General features: G+C 53.3%; 1 protein-coding gene across 1 annotated transcript; it reads left to right on the top strand.

Annotated features, from left to right (window-relative positions):
- Positions 1–4,996: 4,996 nt before the first annotated feature.
- On the top strand, positions 4,997–5,932 carry LOC148050357 (olfactory receptor 14J1-like). Its single transcript, XM_087742880.1, has one exon. The coding sequence runs from the start codon at positions 4,997–4,999 to the stop codon at positions 5,930–5,932; it is 936 nt and encodes a 311-aa protein (XP_087599006.1).
- The last annotated feature ends 9,261 nt before the right edge of the window (positions 5,933–15,193 follow it).

The following is a 15,193-nucleotide window of genomic DNA, read 5'->3' as shown; positions in this document are numbered from 1 at the left end:
CATACTGGACAGAGCAAGTGCTGGGAAGATGCAGGTTTCTGCTCCTGAGAGCAGTGCACATCCTGGAAAGTTCCATGATGGCAACACTGGATAAATATTCACTCTCTATTAAAAGTATTCAAACATTTCAGCGGATGAAAATGTGCCCGTCCTATGTAAATGTAGAGCCCACGTCCTCATCTTTGCAGGCTGAGCTCGGTTCCTGACCAGAAGCCTCCAGTGCCACTTCAGGAGGTCCTGGTGGGCCTGATACCCTCACCCGGGACTGGGAGTGACCGCAAGGGGCCGTGGGAGACGGGGACCCTCCAACGGAAACTGCAGATGGAGGAGGGGGACACCAGGCATCTGTGCTCCTGGAACTCAATCCACCCTAATTCCCCAAATTGTTCTTCATTAAAAAAAAAGAGAAAAGAAACCCAAAACAAACCAAACCAGGCCTCCTGCCCCACCACAGGACAAATATTTTGAAAGAAATCAAGAGGGAGGAGAAGGGCCTAAGGTGGTGCTGTCCCCAGTCATGCAGCTGGCCATCAGCTGGGGCAGGGTGGTGGGTCTCTAGAAGATCTCCAGGGAAGACAAATGGCCCAAGAAGAAGCCCATGGGGGTGTGCGGATGCTGGTTTGCCTCCACGTGCATGATGATGAGGGTTTTCTCAAGCACAAACACTATGCAGGTCATGAGAGAGAGAGGGAAGAGATTTACCTAAGGGCTGGGAACGTTCCCCATTCCGTAGGTATGGGGGACTGCATGATGGCCCCATTGCCCTTTCTCCACCTGTGAGGAAGAATATTTGGTTCAGTTTTAGTTTAGTTTTATCCTTGGACTCCCCGGCAAGGGTCATCTCTAGGGAAGCTGTGGGTTTCATAATGTCTATTTCTAAATTCCACCCTCTCAAGTGAGCCTCTGCATCTGCCTCTCCTCTCTGCTTCTACTAACTATGGAGCTTCCTCAGGAGTTTCCTCTTCACCCAAGCTGGTCTCATCAGCTATGGACTCACCACTGCTCTTTGTGGGCAATTCTGGCTTTAAAGACCATCTGTACTGAGTTGTGCTGCCCCTCACTGCTGCCCATGGGATCCCCCACTAAAAGCCCCCTGAACAGGCCAAAGTCTTCCCCTCTGAGGTCTGACACCTGCACTCTGCTCCTCTCCTTCCTCAGGCTGCTCAAGAGTTGCACCCCCCTATTTCATGGTCACTACAGCCAAGGATGACACTGGTTTTCACGTCCCTCACCAGCTCTTCATGGTTTGCAAGGACCGGAGCCAGGTGAGCATCGTCTATGTTGGTCCAGCTGGTGGCTTTCCTAAGAAATTGCTCCAACATCCTCCAGAAACCTATTGGTCTGTTTTCACAGTGCTGTCTTCCCCCTCCAATGAATGTCAGGGTCATTAAAGCCCCCAGAAAGAGCCCCAGGTCACTGATCTGGAGACTTCCTTGAGTTGCTTAAGTAAGAGCTTGTCCACCTCCTCCCCTTGATTGCAGGTTCTTCATTTCCCGCCACGATGTTGCCCAAACTGGCCTCTCCTCCGATCCTCACCCACAAGGGCTCACCCAACCTGTTGACCTCCAGATTCATTGGACTCTTTGAAGAGTGTATCATCAAGAGGGTGAGTAAAGGATGGGGGAGAGGAGAACCAGAAGATGTTGAGAACGTAGGCCCGCAGGTGGAGACCCCAGTGCAACGTGCTTCCAATTCATGCAGTGGCTTGCATCTACCAGAGAGAGATGGGACTGAGCTGGCCTCACTGCAGGGGTGGGGATCAGTCACTTCCACACAAGCACCAAAGGAATCGGAGATGCCGCCTGGGGTGTCTGTCACACACCTGCTCTGAGGGGACGTGGCTTTCCTGCAGGTCCTGTGCTGTCCCTGCCAGCCACAGGCAGTCTTGGTGGAGAGCCTTGGCGTCTCACAGAGCCCTACAGGCCTGTATTTGGCCATTCAGTGAGCAGCTGCCCTCCCTTAGGTCGGGCTCCATGGGGATGTGTGAGACAACTCTTGTCACAGCCAGTGCACAGCTCGTCAATAGAGGTAAAGACGGGAGAAAGAGAGGGACTTCACTCTCCCTCGGGCACAGAACTCCATGTGGTCAGCTGAACACCTCTATGGGCGGCCCTGAACAGCGTGAGTAGGGAGAGGTGGTGATGTCCTAAATGTGGGCATCTGCCGTCATTTCAGCTGGCATCCTCACCAGGCCGCAGGATGATGCCCCCAGATGTTTCCCAGTCTCTCAGTACTGCTCCATTACCGTGGACTACGTCTGGCACCTCAAATGCCAGCAGGGGCTTGTGTGTCAACTCCTGGTCTCCATCTCTGACAGTGAGACCACAGAAAAGGAGTGCAGGTGCCTATTTGTAACAGGCGCCATGACCGAAGCAAGGGGAATCGCACCTCCTGGGGGTTTGTGGCAGGCAGGGGAGGGAGCTGAGGTCCCTTCCAGCCCCAGCACTACAAATCCAGCATGAGATGCCTCCATTGACTCAGCTGATTGCCTTCCCTCAGCATGGCTAAAGGAGATGCCTCCCTGGCAGTGTCCAGGTGTCCTGCCTCATGATGGGCCAAGGCAGGGGGATTCTCAGACCTAACTGTGTCTGGGAGAGGAGAAAGGACATTGCTGCAACCAGGTTCCTGGAGAGCCGCAGGGAGACCTGGAGGGAGCGCCGAGTGGGGTGGGGGGCAGAGAAAGTGACGTCTTGGGCAGGTGCCCTCCTCCGGGGCTGAGACAGGCTCCTGGGGTGGAGGGAGCTCCTGGGAAGCAGGCAGCAGTGCAGAGAGACAGCTCTGCCAAGGAGCAACTCCTCTGCCAAGCGCAGCAGGGCTCTGGGCAAAGGAGTAGGGCAGAGCGAGATTAAAGGCAGGCTGGAGTGGGAGGAGAGAGGAGAGCTGCAAGGGAAGAAGCCATTCCAGCCCTTGACACGGTAAGTCTCTTGGTGCAGGGCAATGCAGCTGCCGTTGCGGGAAGGGTCTCCGAAAGCGTTCATAGCCTCCAGCCTCCAGGGTCTGTCAGGAGGCCTCCCAGCCCAGGGGCTCATGTTAGACAAGGAGGAAGGGGTGAAGGCAGGGTGTGCAGCCAGAGCTGCGCAGGGCATTTCAGAGGGGACTTTTGCAGAGGAAGAGCAAGGCAGGGGATACCTTACAGGTAAAGAGCTTTCCTGAGGCTGTGCTTCCAGTTTCCTGCTGTTTCAGGACAAAGGGAAAAGGCACTGCTGCATTTGGCGAGGGAGCCTGAGAGTCCTGAGCTGCCACGCTGAGAGATCAGTAGGTCTGGTAGGAGCCAAGGCAACTGCTTCCATCCACTCCTCTACCTCCAGAGAGCACCAGCATCACCTTTGCTGGCCTCAGCAGGGTTTCTCTGACCTGCTCCTTACTGCCTGCAAGTGGTGAGTACCTCTAGAGAGTGCCTGGAACTTCAGGTCAGAGCTGAGCAGACAGGAGTGGGTGATGGGGTCTGTGATCCCTGACAGGGAAAAACTGGAGGGCAGAGAAACAGTTCCCGGCAGGGATAGCTCCAGGCAGCAGAGACATGGGCAGAGAGCTCTAGGAAACTCCAACCCCAAATGGCATGGGAGGGAGAATTTGGGAAGCTCCCTGTCATGCCCTCCAATGCAGACACCTTCCTCTGAGCAAGACCCCTGCTCTCGTCTCCCACCCAGCACAGCCTCTGCCCTCAAGGCTGTGTGGTCCAGGGCAGGAGTTGCCTCCTCTGCAGCCAGAGCTCTGGCACAGCAGAGGGGCATCTCTCCTGACACGTGGCCGCTTCCCTCTGCAGGGCAAAGGGGCTGAGAGCGACTGCCCTGCGCTTTTGCTAACTGGGAGGTGCTGTGCTCTGCTGGGTAAGGAGAAGGCTTTCCTGAGTGCCCGGACGCCTCTCCTCTCCTTGCTTCCCTTAGGAGGAGAGTCACAGAGTTCTTCTTTGTTCCTGCCCCTGCTTGTGCTGCTCTTCTTCCTGCTCGTGGGGTCCCTGGCAGTAACGGTGGTGGTGTGGGGCAAGGGGTGGGGGTGGGGAGTGCCTGCTCTGGCCCTGACCTGGAGGGCGCTGCCCTGGAGGTGTTTCCATGGGACCAAGGTGCCCAAGCCCTCTCTTCATTTTTCAGGCTCCAGACACTGCACTCAGTGCTTGGGCAATGAGGCACTGCTTCCCTTAGCAGAGAGCACCTTAAGACACCTGATTATGCTGGACAGGGAGTCCTGCGGGGCTGTGAGCATCCCTCCAGAAGGGCACAGCTCTCCTGCAGGACCTAGGAGATGTCTGAGAGCACCCGATCTGCCCATGCCAATCAGCATCCTTGCCCTGTCCTCTTCCTCATACTCCGCAGAGCTGTGCTGGAAAGGAGAGGTGTTTTGAACTCTGCACCTGGAACAGGACCCCTCTGCTCCCAGGACACTCCAGTGTCTTTTGCAGAGCAACCTCTGGGTGCAGTCGTCCTGCAGCTGAGAGCGGTGCAAGCCCAGAGCAGCTGGGCACCAGGCTGATGGACAGAGCAGCCCTCCTGCATGGGAGCACTGACGGAGGTTTGCACTGAGGCAACGGGGCAACCGGGGAATTTCAGCCCTTCCAAGACCATTTCCCAAGTGGGATGGGGGTGTCTGAATACTAAAACACAGTATAACGCAACATATTTGCTGCACCTCATCTCCCACCATCCTCTGGGGAAGAAAGCGTCCTTCTGGGCTTTTTGCCCTCCGCTCTAGTGCAGCACAGGGAACTCCTCCCCAGGAAGCCTCCCTCCAAACACCCGGGGCTGTTGCTGCCTCCATGGGTCCTTGCTGGAAAGCAGGGCTGACCCTTCCGGAGCCCCTGGGGAGAGGGCACGGCTCTGCACAGCACACTCAGCCAGCACAAACCAGAGCTGAAGCCTCGGAGCTGAGTAACAGCCCCCCAGGAAAGAAAAGCACCCTTAGGTATTGCACAATGAATGAATGAAATTTGGCTCAGAGAAGCTTCTCTGAATTTTTCTCTTTTCTCTCCTTTGGCAGTTTCCATGCCCAGAAGCAGCAGATGTCCAATAGCAGCTCCACGAATGAGTTCCTCCTCCTGGCATTTGCAGACACACAGGAGCTGCAGCTCTTGCACTTCTGGCTCTTCCTGGGCATCTACCTGGCTGCCCTCCTGGGCAACGGCCTCATCATCACCGCCATAGCCTGTGACGACCGCCTCCACACCCCCATGTACTTCTTCCTCCTCAACCTCTCCATTCTTGACCTGGGCTCCATCTCCACCACTCTCCCCAAAGCCATGGCCAATTCCCTGTGGGACACCAGGGCCATCTCCTTCTTGGGATGTGCTGCACAGGTCTTTTTCTTTCTCTTCTTCGTTGGAGGAGAGTATTTTCTTCTCACTGTCATGGCCTACGACCGCTACGTGGCCATCTGCAAACCCCTGCACTACGGGACCCTGCTGGGCAGCAGAGCTTGTGTCCACATGGCAGCAGCTGCCTGGGGCACTGGGTTTCTCAACTCTCTCCTGCACACTGCCAACACATTTTCGCTACCCCTCTGCCAAGGCAATGCCCTGGACCAGTTCTTCTGTGAAATCCCCCAGATCCTCAAGCTCTCCTGCTCAGGTGCCTACCTCAGGGAAGCTGGTGTTCTTGTGGTTAGTGCCTGTTTAGGATATGGGTGTTTTGTATTCATTGTGGTGTCCTATGTGCAGATCCTCAGGGCCGTGCTGAGGATCCCCTCTGAGCAGGGACGGCACAAAGCCTTTTCCACGTGCCTCCCTCACCTGGCCGTGGTCTCCCTGTTTCTCAGCACTGCCATGTTTGCCTACTTGAAGTCCTCCTTCATCTCCTCCCTAGTTCTTGACTTAGTGGTGGCAGTGCTGTACAGTGTGGTGCCTCCAGCAGTGAACCCCCTCATCTACAGCATGAGGAACCAGGAGCTCAAGGATGCCCTATGGAAAATGACCCAATGGCCGCTGTTTCATCGAGAATAACCTGCCTTCCCTTCTCATCACATTTCCCAGAGTCTTTCTTAGGCCAGGGGTCTGTCTTCTTCTCTCGCAATAATCCTGCTTCTAGATAATTTTCTGGGCTTATACTACTTGTCTTGAGGCTTGATCTTATTGTGTCTGAATGTTGCACAACACTGTGTGCTATGTGGCATGTACAATAGCAGCTCTTCAATAAATCAGAATCTCGCAGGTCCAGTGCCTGAAGGCTGGGCTCTTCCTCCAAAGCTGCTGCCAAGAAAATGTCCAAGGAAGTGTTTTTTTGAAGAGTCTGATCTCTTGTATCCTCAGTGTTTTGGGAGTTAAGCTCATGGTACTATTGTGTTCCACTGGACCAAATGTTCTGGATTTAAAAGCTCTCTTCTTGGTGTCCAGGGGCAGGGGAGATGGTCCATGAGCTCCCATTCTCTCCTCAGGTTTCTTCATGTATGACAGGACTGATGGCATATACGAGACTCCCTGGAAATGAATTTGGAGGGGTGAGGAGAGGAGAGGATGGGGACCCACCATGTGCCCTGGGGTTGAAATGAATGGAGGCTCAGAAGGTGAAAGGCCCTCAGATTTGAACCCCCTCCAAAAGCAAAACATGAAGCTATTGAAGCTGTTGAAGTGTCTAGAGCACAAGTCTTACGAGGAGCAGCTGAGGGAGTAGGGGTTGTTTAGTTTGGAGAAGAGGAGGCTGAGGGGAGACCTTATGGCTCTCTACAACTGCCTGAAAGGAGGTTGTAGTGAGATGGGGCTCGGTCTCTTCTCCCAAGTAACAAGTCATAGGATAAGAGGAAATGGGCTCAAGTTGTGCCAGGGGACATTTAGATTAGGTATTAGGAAAAATGTCTTCCCAGAGAGAGTGGGTAGGCATTGGAACAGACTGCCCAGGGAAGTGGTACAATCACAGTCCCTGGAAGTATTCAAAAATCGTGTGGATGTGGTGCTTAGGGACATGGCTTAGAGGTGGACCAGGCAGTGAGGTTAAGAGGTTGGACTCGATGATCTCTGGGGTCCTTTCCAACCTTAACAATCCTATGATTCTATGATTAAACTGAGGTATGCAAAACAAGGACTCTGCCATTGGAGTCAGTAGGAGCCCAGCAGGCAGAGGGCAGGGAGAGTGCAGAGATGCAGGAGCAGCCTGAGAAGCGCCAGGACTCTCATGCCGTCCTGGGGATTGGAGCTGGTGGGAGCAGAGGAGGGGCCAAATTCAGTCAGCGTTGGGCGTCACGTATAATATGAATTCAGGAGAGACAGAGAGCGCCTAACCTCTGTTTCCTTGTGCCCTTGGGGCCAGCACCATCCCTGGGGCTGATGCGGAGCCTGAACCCCCCCTCTCTTCTCCCCAGCAGCTGCTGTGCCCTTCAGAGGGGCTGGGGCTGTGGGGTGAGTGCCCAGAGCTCTGCAGCACCCTGTGGTGGGCACTGCCATGGGGCCAGCCGAGACTGGGCTGCTGGGCTGGGCTGGGGAGAGGGCAGGGGAGGTGGGGAGAGGTGGGGAGGGGCTGGGCTGGTCTGGGAAGTGCCCGGGAGAGGAAAGCAGCAGTGTAGAGCTAAGCTGTGTGAGTGTGCAGGGTGGGGGCAGCCAGCAGGGTGCTGACAGTGCAGAGTCAGGCATCATGGTGAAGGAAGCAAGGCACCGAAGGTGCAGAAGAGAGGGGCCAGGTCTGTGCCATGTTCCCTGGACACTCTGCGGAAGCTGCCCTGGTAAAACTTTCCCAGATCCATCCCACACACTGGCTATTTCCATCTCTCTTGGGACATCCCATCCTTGAGAAGGGACCTCTGCTGCATGGTCACCCCCATCCTCCTCTGGGGCTCAGTGATACCCAACTCCACCACCAGTGTTCAGAAAAAGGGAAGCAGTTTCCTACTGACACTTATTACACACAAGCCCAATAGCTCTTGCCACAGCTGGTCTCTCAGCCAAGCCCGTTCTCAGGCAGATCCAGCTTGAACAGGTGCTCATGGCCTTGTCACAACAAATACTGAATATCTCCATTGATTGAGATCCCACCAACTGGAGTGGGTTCTTGTTCCTGTGCTTTGTTCTGAATGATTTCTAAGTAACCCCTCTCTCTCAGCCTCTCCTTGTCCATAATGTGCTCCAGGTCCCAGACACCCTTCTGGCCTCTGCAGGACTTGCTCCAGTCTGTCAGGGTCTTTCTTCTGCTGGGAAGCCCCATGCTGCATGCAGCAGTCCTGATGTGGTGCTTCTGTAGTGGGTTAGCCTTTGCCAGTATCCATACACCCACCCAGCTGCTCACTCACTCCCCTGCCTCAGCAGGACAAAGGGAGAAAATAAGATGGAATAACTCCTGGATCAAGATAAAGTAAAGGAAATCAGTTACCGATTGCCATCATGGACAAAGACCCGTTGACTTAGGGAAGATCAAATTCATTTGTTGCCAATTATAAAAAGATTTGGATTGTGAGAAACAATGAGAAAAATATTAAAGACCATTCCCCTCACACTTTCCCTCAGGCTCAAATCACTCCATTGTTCCCAGTTCTTCTACCTACCCCAACACCACCAGGAGCGGGGGGATGGTGAAGAGGGGGTTAGGAGTCAGTAAAGAACACCTCTGTCACTCCTTCTTCCTCACACTTCTCCCCTGCTCCAGAGTGCGTCCTCTCCATGGGATCCCACCATACTTCTGGTCAAGGCTAGGTGTTGTTCCTTTCTTTCTCTCTTACTTTTCTCCTTTATACTCACAGAATCATGGAAATGCTGAGATTAGAAGGGACCTCTGGAAATCGTCTAGTTCAACCCCGAGCTGAGGCAGGGTCAGCTAGAGCAGGTTGCTCGGTACCTTGTCTAGCTGAGTTTGGAATATCTCCATGGATGGAGACTCCATAGCCTCTCTTGGCATCTTGTTCCAGTGGTTGACCACCCTCACAGTCAAAAAGTGCTTTCTTGGGTTCAGATGGCATTTCATGTGTTTTTGGCTGTGTCCATCACCCCTTGTTTTGTCACTGGGAACTACTGAGAAGAGTTTGGCTCCCTGGTCTTCATGCCCTCCCGTCAGGTATTTATACACATTAACAAGATCCCTCCGCGCCTTTTCTTCTCCAGACTGAACAGTCCCACATTTCTCAGCATTTCTTTCTATGAAAGATGCTGCAGTCCCTTAAACCAGCTTTATGGCCCTTTGCTGGACTTGCTTTCGTAGGTCAACAACTTTATTGTAGTGAGGAGCCCCGCACTGGACACAGCACTCCAGATGGGGCCTCCCCAGTGCTGAGTGGAGGGCAAGGGTCACCTCCCTCCATCTGCCAGCCATGCTTTTCCTAATGCAGCCCAGGAGGCTGTTGGCCTTTGCCATGGGGGTGCACTGCTGGCTCATGCTCAGCTTGTTGTCCTCCAGGATATCAAGGTCCTTCGCTGCAGAGCTGGTATCTAGCTGGTCAGCTGGTCAGTGTTGCTGGATCACAGTCTGTCCTCCCCCAGGGACTTTCTCAGCAGCACCTTGTCCTTCTTGCAAATCAGCTCCACCTCTGGCACAGGCCCCACAGTGCTGCAGAGTCACCTGGGACAGCAAAGCCCTCTCCTGCCAGGGCTGCACAGCCCAGGCCTCTTTCTCTGTGCCCTTGGGGACTGCAGCTTTTGCTCTCGGTGTGGGAACCTCATCCATCATTATGGCACCACCTGCCACCCACTCCAGCGTGCCTCTGCTGGGAAGCCAAGCCTTTCCACACACGGGGTCCCATCTCTGGGCACCAGGTTTCTATGTGACAAGTCTGCCCTTGGCCCTGGTGCCACATCTGAGGTGCTGCAACCCAAATGGGCACCAAGCCCAGAGCCTGGGGCACAGAGAGCGGGAGCCCCCTGTGCCATCACAGAGCTGTGACATCAGTGGAATAAGAGCTGAGGTAGAGAAGTAGAGGTTCCACAGCTTTTCTCATAATGGAGATATAGCGTCTTGAGGAGAGACTGACAGGGGAGATGAGAAGTGGGTTAGCCTTGTGTGATGTGAGGACATCTCATATATGGAGGGTCTCTCTGGGACATGTTACAAGCTAGATGTTGGCTTGTGTGTTGGTCAGCTTCTAAATGGGCCACCCACTCCTCTTCTCTCCTGGGTCTGGTACTCCCAAAAGAGGAAGAGCTGGTCAGGCATGTGAAGACCTGAAGGCTGTAGTGGCCATGAAATTGTGGTCTCCAGATCCTCAGGGACATGGGGAAGGAGAGGAGCAGAGAGCAGACCCTGCACATCAGGGAACAAGAATTTGGCCTACTGAGGGCACTGGCAGGTGGGATCCCATGGGGATATTTTCAGGGCCCTGAGAGCACCCATAGACCTTCACAGCCCTGACCAGCATTACCTGTGGCTTCCACCCCCACCTCTGTCCATGGGCCCTGGAGACCATTTATGCCCACTTTCACCCAGCTTGATCTGTACTGTAGGTGTACGGGTCTCCAGACACAGCCAGAGACACAGCCTTGCCTGTCCATGAACCTTGTTGAGTCAGACTTGCACACTTCCCAGCTTGATTCTTTATGGGGCGTACAAGGGAATGACAGCATGGCCCTCCAAGTGCCAGACCCCAGCTAATTCACAGAGGCCTACACTCTTTTTGCTGCCTTTCCTCCCATCACTTGGTCAGGCTTTGGGAGGAGAGGAAGGCAAAGCAGGTGAGGTTTTTGGGTGCCAATGACTGAAATGGGGGAGCAGATCCCTCACACGTGAAGTGATCTAAAGGCTAGGCTAGTTGAAAACTGTAATCTTCAGCTCCTTTCTTGGAGGCCTGAAATCTTCTACAGGAACCTGGAACTCTGAAGTTCCCTCAAAATCCCTCTCTTTTAGCAATGAAGTTGATAGTACCCAAGCCTCTTGGTTTCGGCTGAGACAGAGTTAATTTTCTTCCTAGTAGGTGGCACAGTGCTGTGGTTTGGATTTAGGATGAGAATAATGCTGCGAGAACACTGATGGTTTACTTAAGTAGTATTTCTCTTAGTCAAGGAGTTTTCAGCTTCCCATGCTCTGCCAGCTGCACAAGAAGCTGGGAGGGAGCACAGCCAGGGGGGCTGACCCAACCTGGCCAAAAGCCTGTTCCATACCATATGACGTCATGCTCAGTAAATAAACTGGAGGAAATCTGCTGGGGGGCAGCGATTGCTGCTCGGGGATGGGCTGGGCATCAGCCAGCGGGTGGTGAGCAATTGCATTGTCCATCACTTGTTTTGCATGTTTTCTTGTTGTTGTTGTTGTTGTTGTTGTTGTTATTATCATCATTATTTTATCTTCCTCTGCTCTCCTATTAAACTGTCTTTGTCTCATCCCACAGTTTTGTTTTGTTTTGTTTTTCCCAATTCTCTCCCCTATCCCACTGCGGGCAGGGGAGCGAGCAAACGTCTGCATGGTGTTCAGCTGCCTGCCCAGTTAAACCACAACAGCCCTTCTTCTGAACCGCTTTAGGTATGTACTTTTGGATTGGGTATCATGCCATATATTGCAAATACTGATTTAATTGGCATTGCCCAAAGTGGCTACCATGGATGCAGACTGCTCCACTGCAGGTATTTCTATTTAGGCAGATTAGTGCTGTTGTTGTTGTTGTTATTTTTGTTGCAGATACTGGTATTGTTGGGGAAATCACACAAACACTTGAAGGGTAATGGAAGGATTGCCATCTTCGTGGCCCTCCAGTGAAGCGGCTCCTCTTTGCCCATGTCTCACTGTCATTGCACAGGCTCTAAACCTGGGCAAGGATTCTGGATGTGGTGTGAAAAGTGCCGAGCAGAGGGGGAGAATCACTTCTCCTGCCTGTGGCCCTGCTCACACAGCCCAGCATCCTCTGCTGGCTCACGTTTTGCCTAAGGGAACTCAAGGACCACCAGAGCCTTCTCCACAGAGCTGCTGCCCAGCCACGCAGCCCCTGGCCTCTGTCACTGCAGCCTGTAACTCCCCTGCTCAGTCCTTGGGCCTTTTTAGAAGATGTATGCAAGAGTTGCCTTTGGCTTTCTCCAGTCATGATGACCTTCCAGAATGTAGCAGAGCAGCCCTGCTATGACCTCGGCCTGGTCTCTCAACAGCCACAGCCTTGGATTCATCCCATCTGGTCCAAGGGACTATTAAGGGCTGACCTTCCCTAAGTAACCCCTGACTTGATCTCCATCCACTGCTGGATTTCACCTGCGGTTCTGCCTCTTAGGCACACGGAACTGGGAGACCTTGCTGGTGAAGACAAAGGCCAAGAGTGCCTCACACCTATCTACACCTACCTAACGCAATTCAGCAGTGGCCACATGTTGTCTTCATTTCTTCTTTAACTGTTCCTGAAATGGTAACATTGTGCCCTTGAACTCCCTTGCAAGTGTCAACTCTACGGGAGCTCTGGCTTTCCTAAAACCCACCATATTTCTGAATTCCTCCTTTGTTTCAATCCTTGCATCCACCTCTTGTATGCTGCTTTTTTTCTATGGAGCTTCCCCCATGAGTCTGCTGTTTCCCCACGCTTCTCCCTTGAGATCTCTGCTTGTTTTCCTGACTCTTGGTCTGCACACACTCGGACTTGAAAGACACTGTCCTTGCAGACCAGCTGTACTGGGCTCTGCTGTTCTTCTGTGCTGCTCATAGGGGATCCCCCACTTAAAGTCACAAGACCAGGCCAAAGTCTGCTGCTTTAAGGGCTATCATCTGCACTCTTCTGTTCTCCTTCCCCCTGGGAGGTGACACCCCACTATTGCATGGTCACGACAGCCAAGGCTGACACTGGTTTTCACGTCCATGGCCAGCTCTGCCTTCTGTGAGAGTAACAGATGCAGGTGAGTGTCACCATTTTTGGCCAATCTGGCAGCTGTGCTATGAAGTCCTGTGTCCCAAACTGTGTCCCAAACCCCACCAGAAACCTCCAGGTCTGTTTGCATGCTGTTGTGGTCTCTCTCCAGTGAATGCCAGGGTAATGAAAGTCCACAGGGGGACTTCCATGGGTTCTTTGTCTCCCACCACAATGTCACCCATACTAGTCTTCTCTGACACTCACCCGCAAGGGCTCATCCAATTTGTTCATCCCATAGAGGAGCTTCACACATCTAAGCAGCTTCTTCACACTGGGGACACCTCCCTCCTCATCCTTCTGGCCTGTCTCTCCTGATGATCCTGTACCCACCCATCACAGCACCCCAATCATGTCAGCTGTCCCAACACACCTCAGCTGTTACTCCCTCAAAGTGGGATGAAGAGATTGCATGCAGAGCTCCAGCTCCTCCTGCCTGTGCCCCAGGCTGAGGGCGTGGGTGCATGTCTGGGCTGCAGCCCCTCAGCTGTGGCACCTTTGGGCTGAGAGCAGACTTGCAAGAGGGAAACCTGCTGCCAAGTGCCCAAGGCCTCAAGTGTGCAAAGGCTTTGCTTCAGAGCAGAGACATGCTGGAGTGGATAGCAAATGGCAATGTAAAGAAGAAATGAGGTGCCCACAAAAGCGGCAAAACCTGCTCTCTCCAAGGCCAAAGAGAAACGCAGCTGGGCTGTGCAGTCTGAGCAGGAGAGGGGTTTGCTGTCTGTGGTGTCTCTGCAGCCTCTGTGGTGGTGGTGAATCTGATCTCAGGAAGGAAGAGATGATGTTGAGAGTGCCCTTGGGTGTGGACATCCCGTGATGATGGAGAGAAGAACCAGCAGGGTTTGAGAGGGAATGCACACGAGTGGGGACCCTGGTGTGATGTGCTTGGTCTTCATGCACTGCCCAGCACCTGCTGGAGAGAGAAGGGACAGACCTCACGTCAGTGCAGTGGTGGGATTCAGTCATGGGCTCAAAGGCACCAAATCTGTCTGAGATGCCCTGGGGGGTGCCTGTCACACAATGAGTCTGAATGGGGAGGGGGTTCCTGGATAGGCCCTGTGCTGTCCATGTCAGCTGCATGCAGTTGGGCTGGAGCATCCTGGCATCTCACATAGCTCTACAGGCCTGTATTTGGCTACTAAATTAAGATTCAGCTGGCCTGAATTAGGTTAGGCATTTAGAGTGCAAGGGATGGACTTGACAAAACTGCCATTCTACTTGAAGGACATGTAGAAAATACAGCTGATGGAGAAGAGAAAGAGAGAGACTGAGCTCTCCTTATGGCACATGGCTCCATTTGGTCAGCTGAAGACCTCTATAGGCTGCCCTGGACATAAGCAATATCTAGAGGTTCAGTTGTCCTACATGTGGGCATCTGCTGTCATTCCACCTGGCACATTTGATTTCTCACCAGCCTCCAAGAAGTTGCCCCCAGATGCTGCCCTGTCTCTCAGCATTGCTCCATTAGAGCTTGCAGTTACCTGCACATATCCTGGACCACCTCCTGAACCTCAAATGTCACCATGTGTTTGTGTCTGAACAGCTCACTCCTGGCCTCCATCTCCAGTAATTAGCATGGGAGCTGAGACAAGAAGCTCACATGCAGGTGCCTGTTTTGTGCACACCTGAAACTATGCAAGAGGAATCCCAGCTCCTGGGGGTTGTGGTCTGCATGGGAGGGAGCTGAGACCCCTTCAGTAGTGTAAGAGAAACTACACTACAGGAAGTAAGTCTCTATCCCCAGCTGTGGGAGGGAACATCAGTGGTTACTTCAGCCTGTTTTACAGCAGGTTTCCCTGGAGCCCCAGGGACACCTGGAGGGAGCCCAGAGGGGCAGGGAAAGTGCTGCCTTGGTCTGGGCCTCTGCTGCTGAGCTGGGCTGGGCTCCTGGGCTGGAGGGAGCTCCTGGCAAGTGGGCAGCCCTGCAGAGAGACAGCTCTGCCCAGGAGCAGCTCCTCTGCAAAGCACAGCAGGGGGAGCTCAAGGATGCCCTATGGAAAATGACCCAATGGCCGCTGTTTCATCGAGAATAACCTGCCTTCCCTTCTCATCACATTTCCCAGAGTCTTTCTTAGGCCAGGGGTCTGTCTTCTTCTCTCGCAATAATCCTGCTTCTAGATAATTTTCTGGGCTTATACTACTTGTCTTGAGGCTTGATCTTATTGTGTCTGAATGTTGCACAACACTGTGTGCTATGTGGCATGTACAATAGCAGCTCTTCAATAAATCAGAATCTCGCAGGTCCAGTGCCTGAAGGCTGGGCTCTTCCTCCAAAGCTGCTGCCAAGAAAATGTCCAAGGAAGTGTTTTTTTGAAGAGTCTGATCTCTTGTATCCTCAGTGTTTTGGGAGTTAAGCTCATGGTACTATTGTGTTCCACTGGACCAAATGTTCTGGATTTAAAAGCTCTCTTCTTGGTGTCCAGGGGCAGGGGAGATGGTCCATGAGCTCCCATTCTCTCCTCAGGTTTCTTCATGTATG

The sequence above is a fragment of the Nipponia nippon genome, unplaced genomic scaffold, assembly GCF_047370975.1.
Source record: "Nipponia nippon isolate SJK-2023a ecotype South Korea unplaced genomic scaffold, ASM4737097v1 scaffold_89, whole genome shotgun sequence".
NCBI classification, from domain to species: domain Eukaryota; kingdom Metazoa; phylum Chordata; class Aves; order Pelecaniformes; family Threskiornithidae; genus Nipponia; species Nipponia nippon.
The sequence above is the reverse complement of the archived record's forward strand: the minus strand, read 5'-3'. Positions and strand labels throughout refer to the sequence as shown.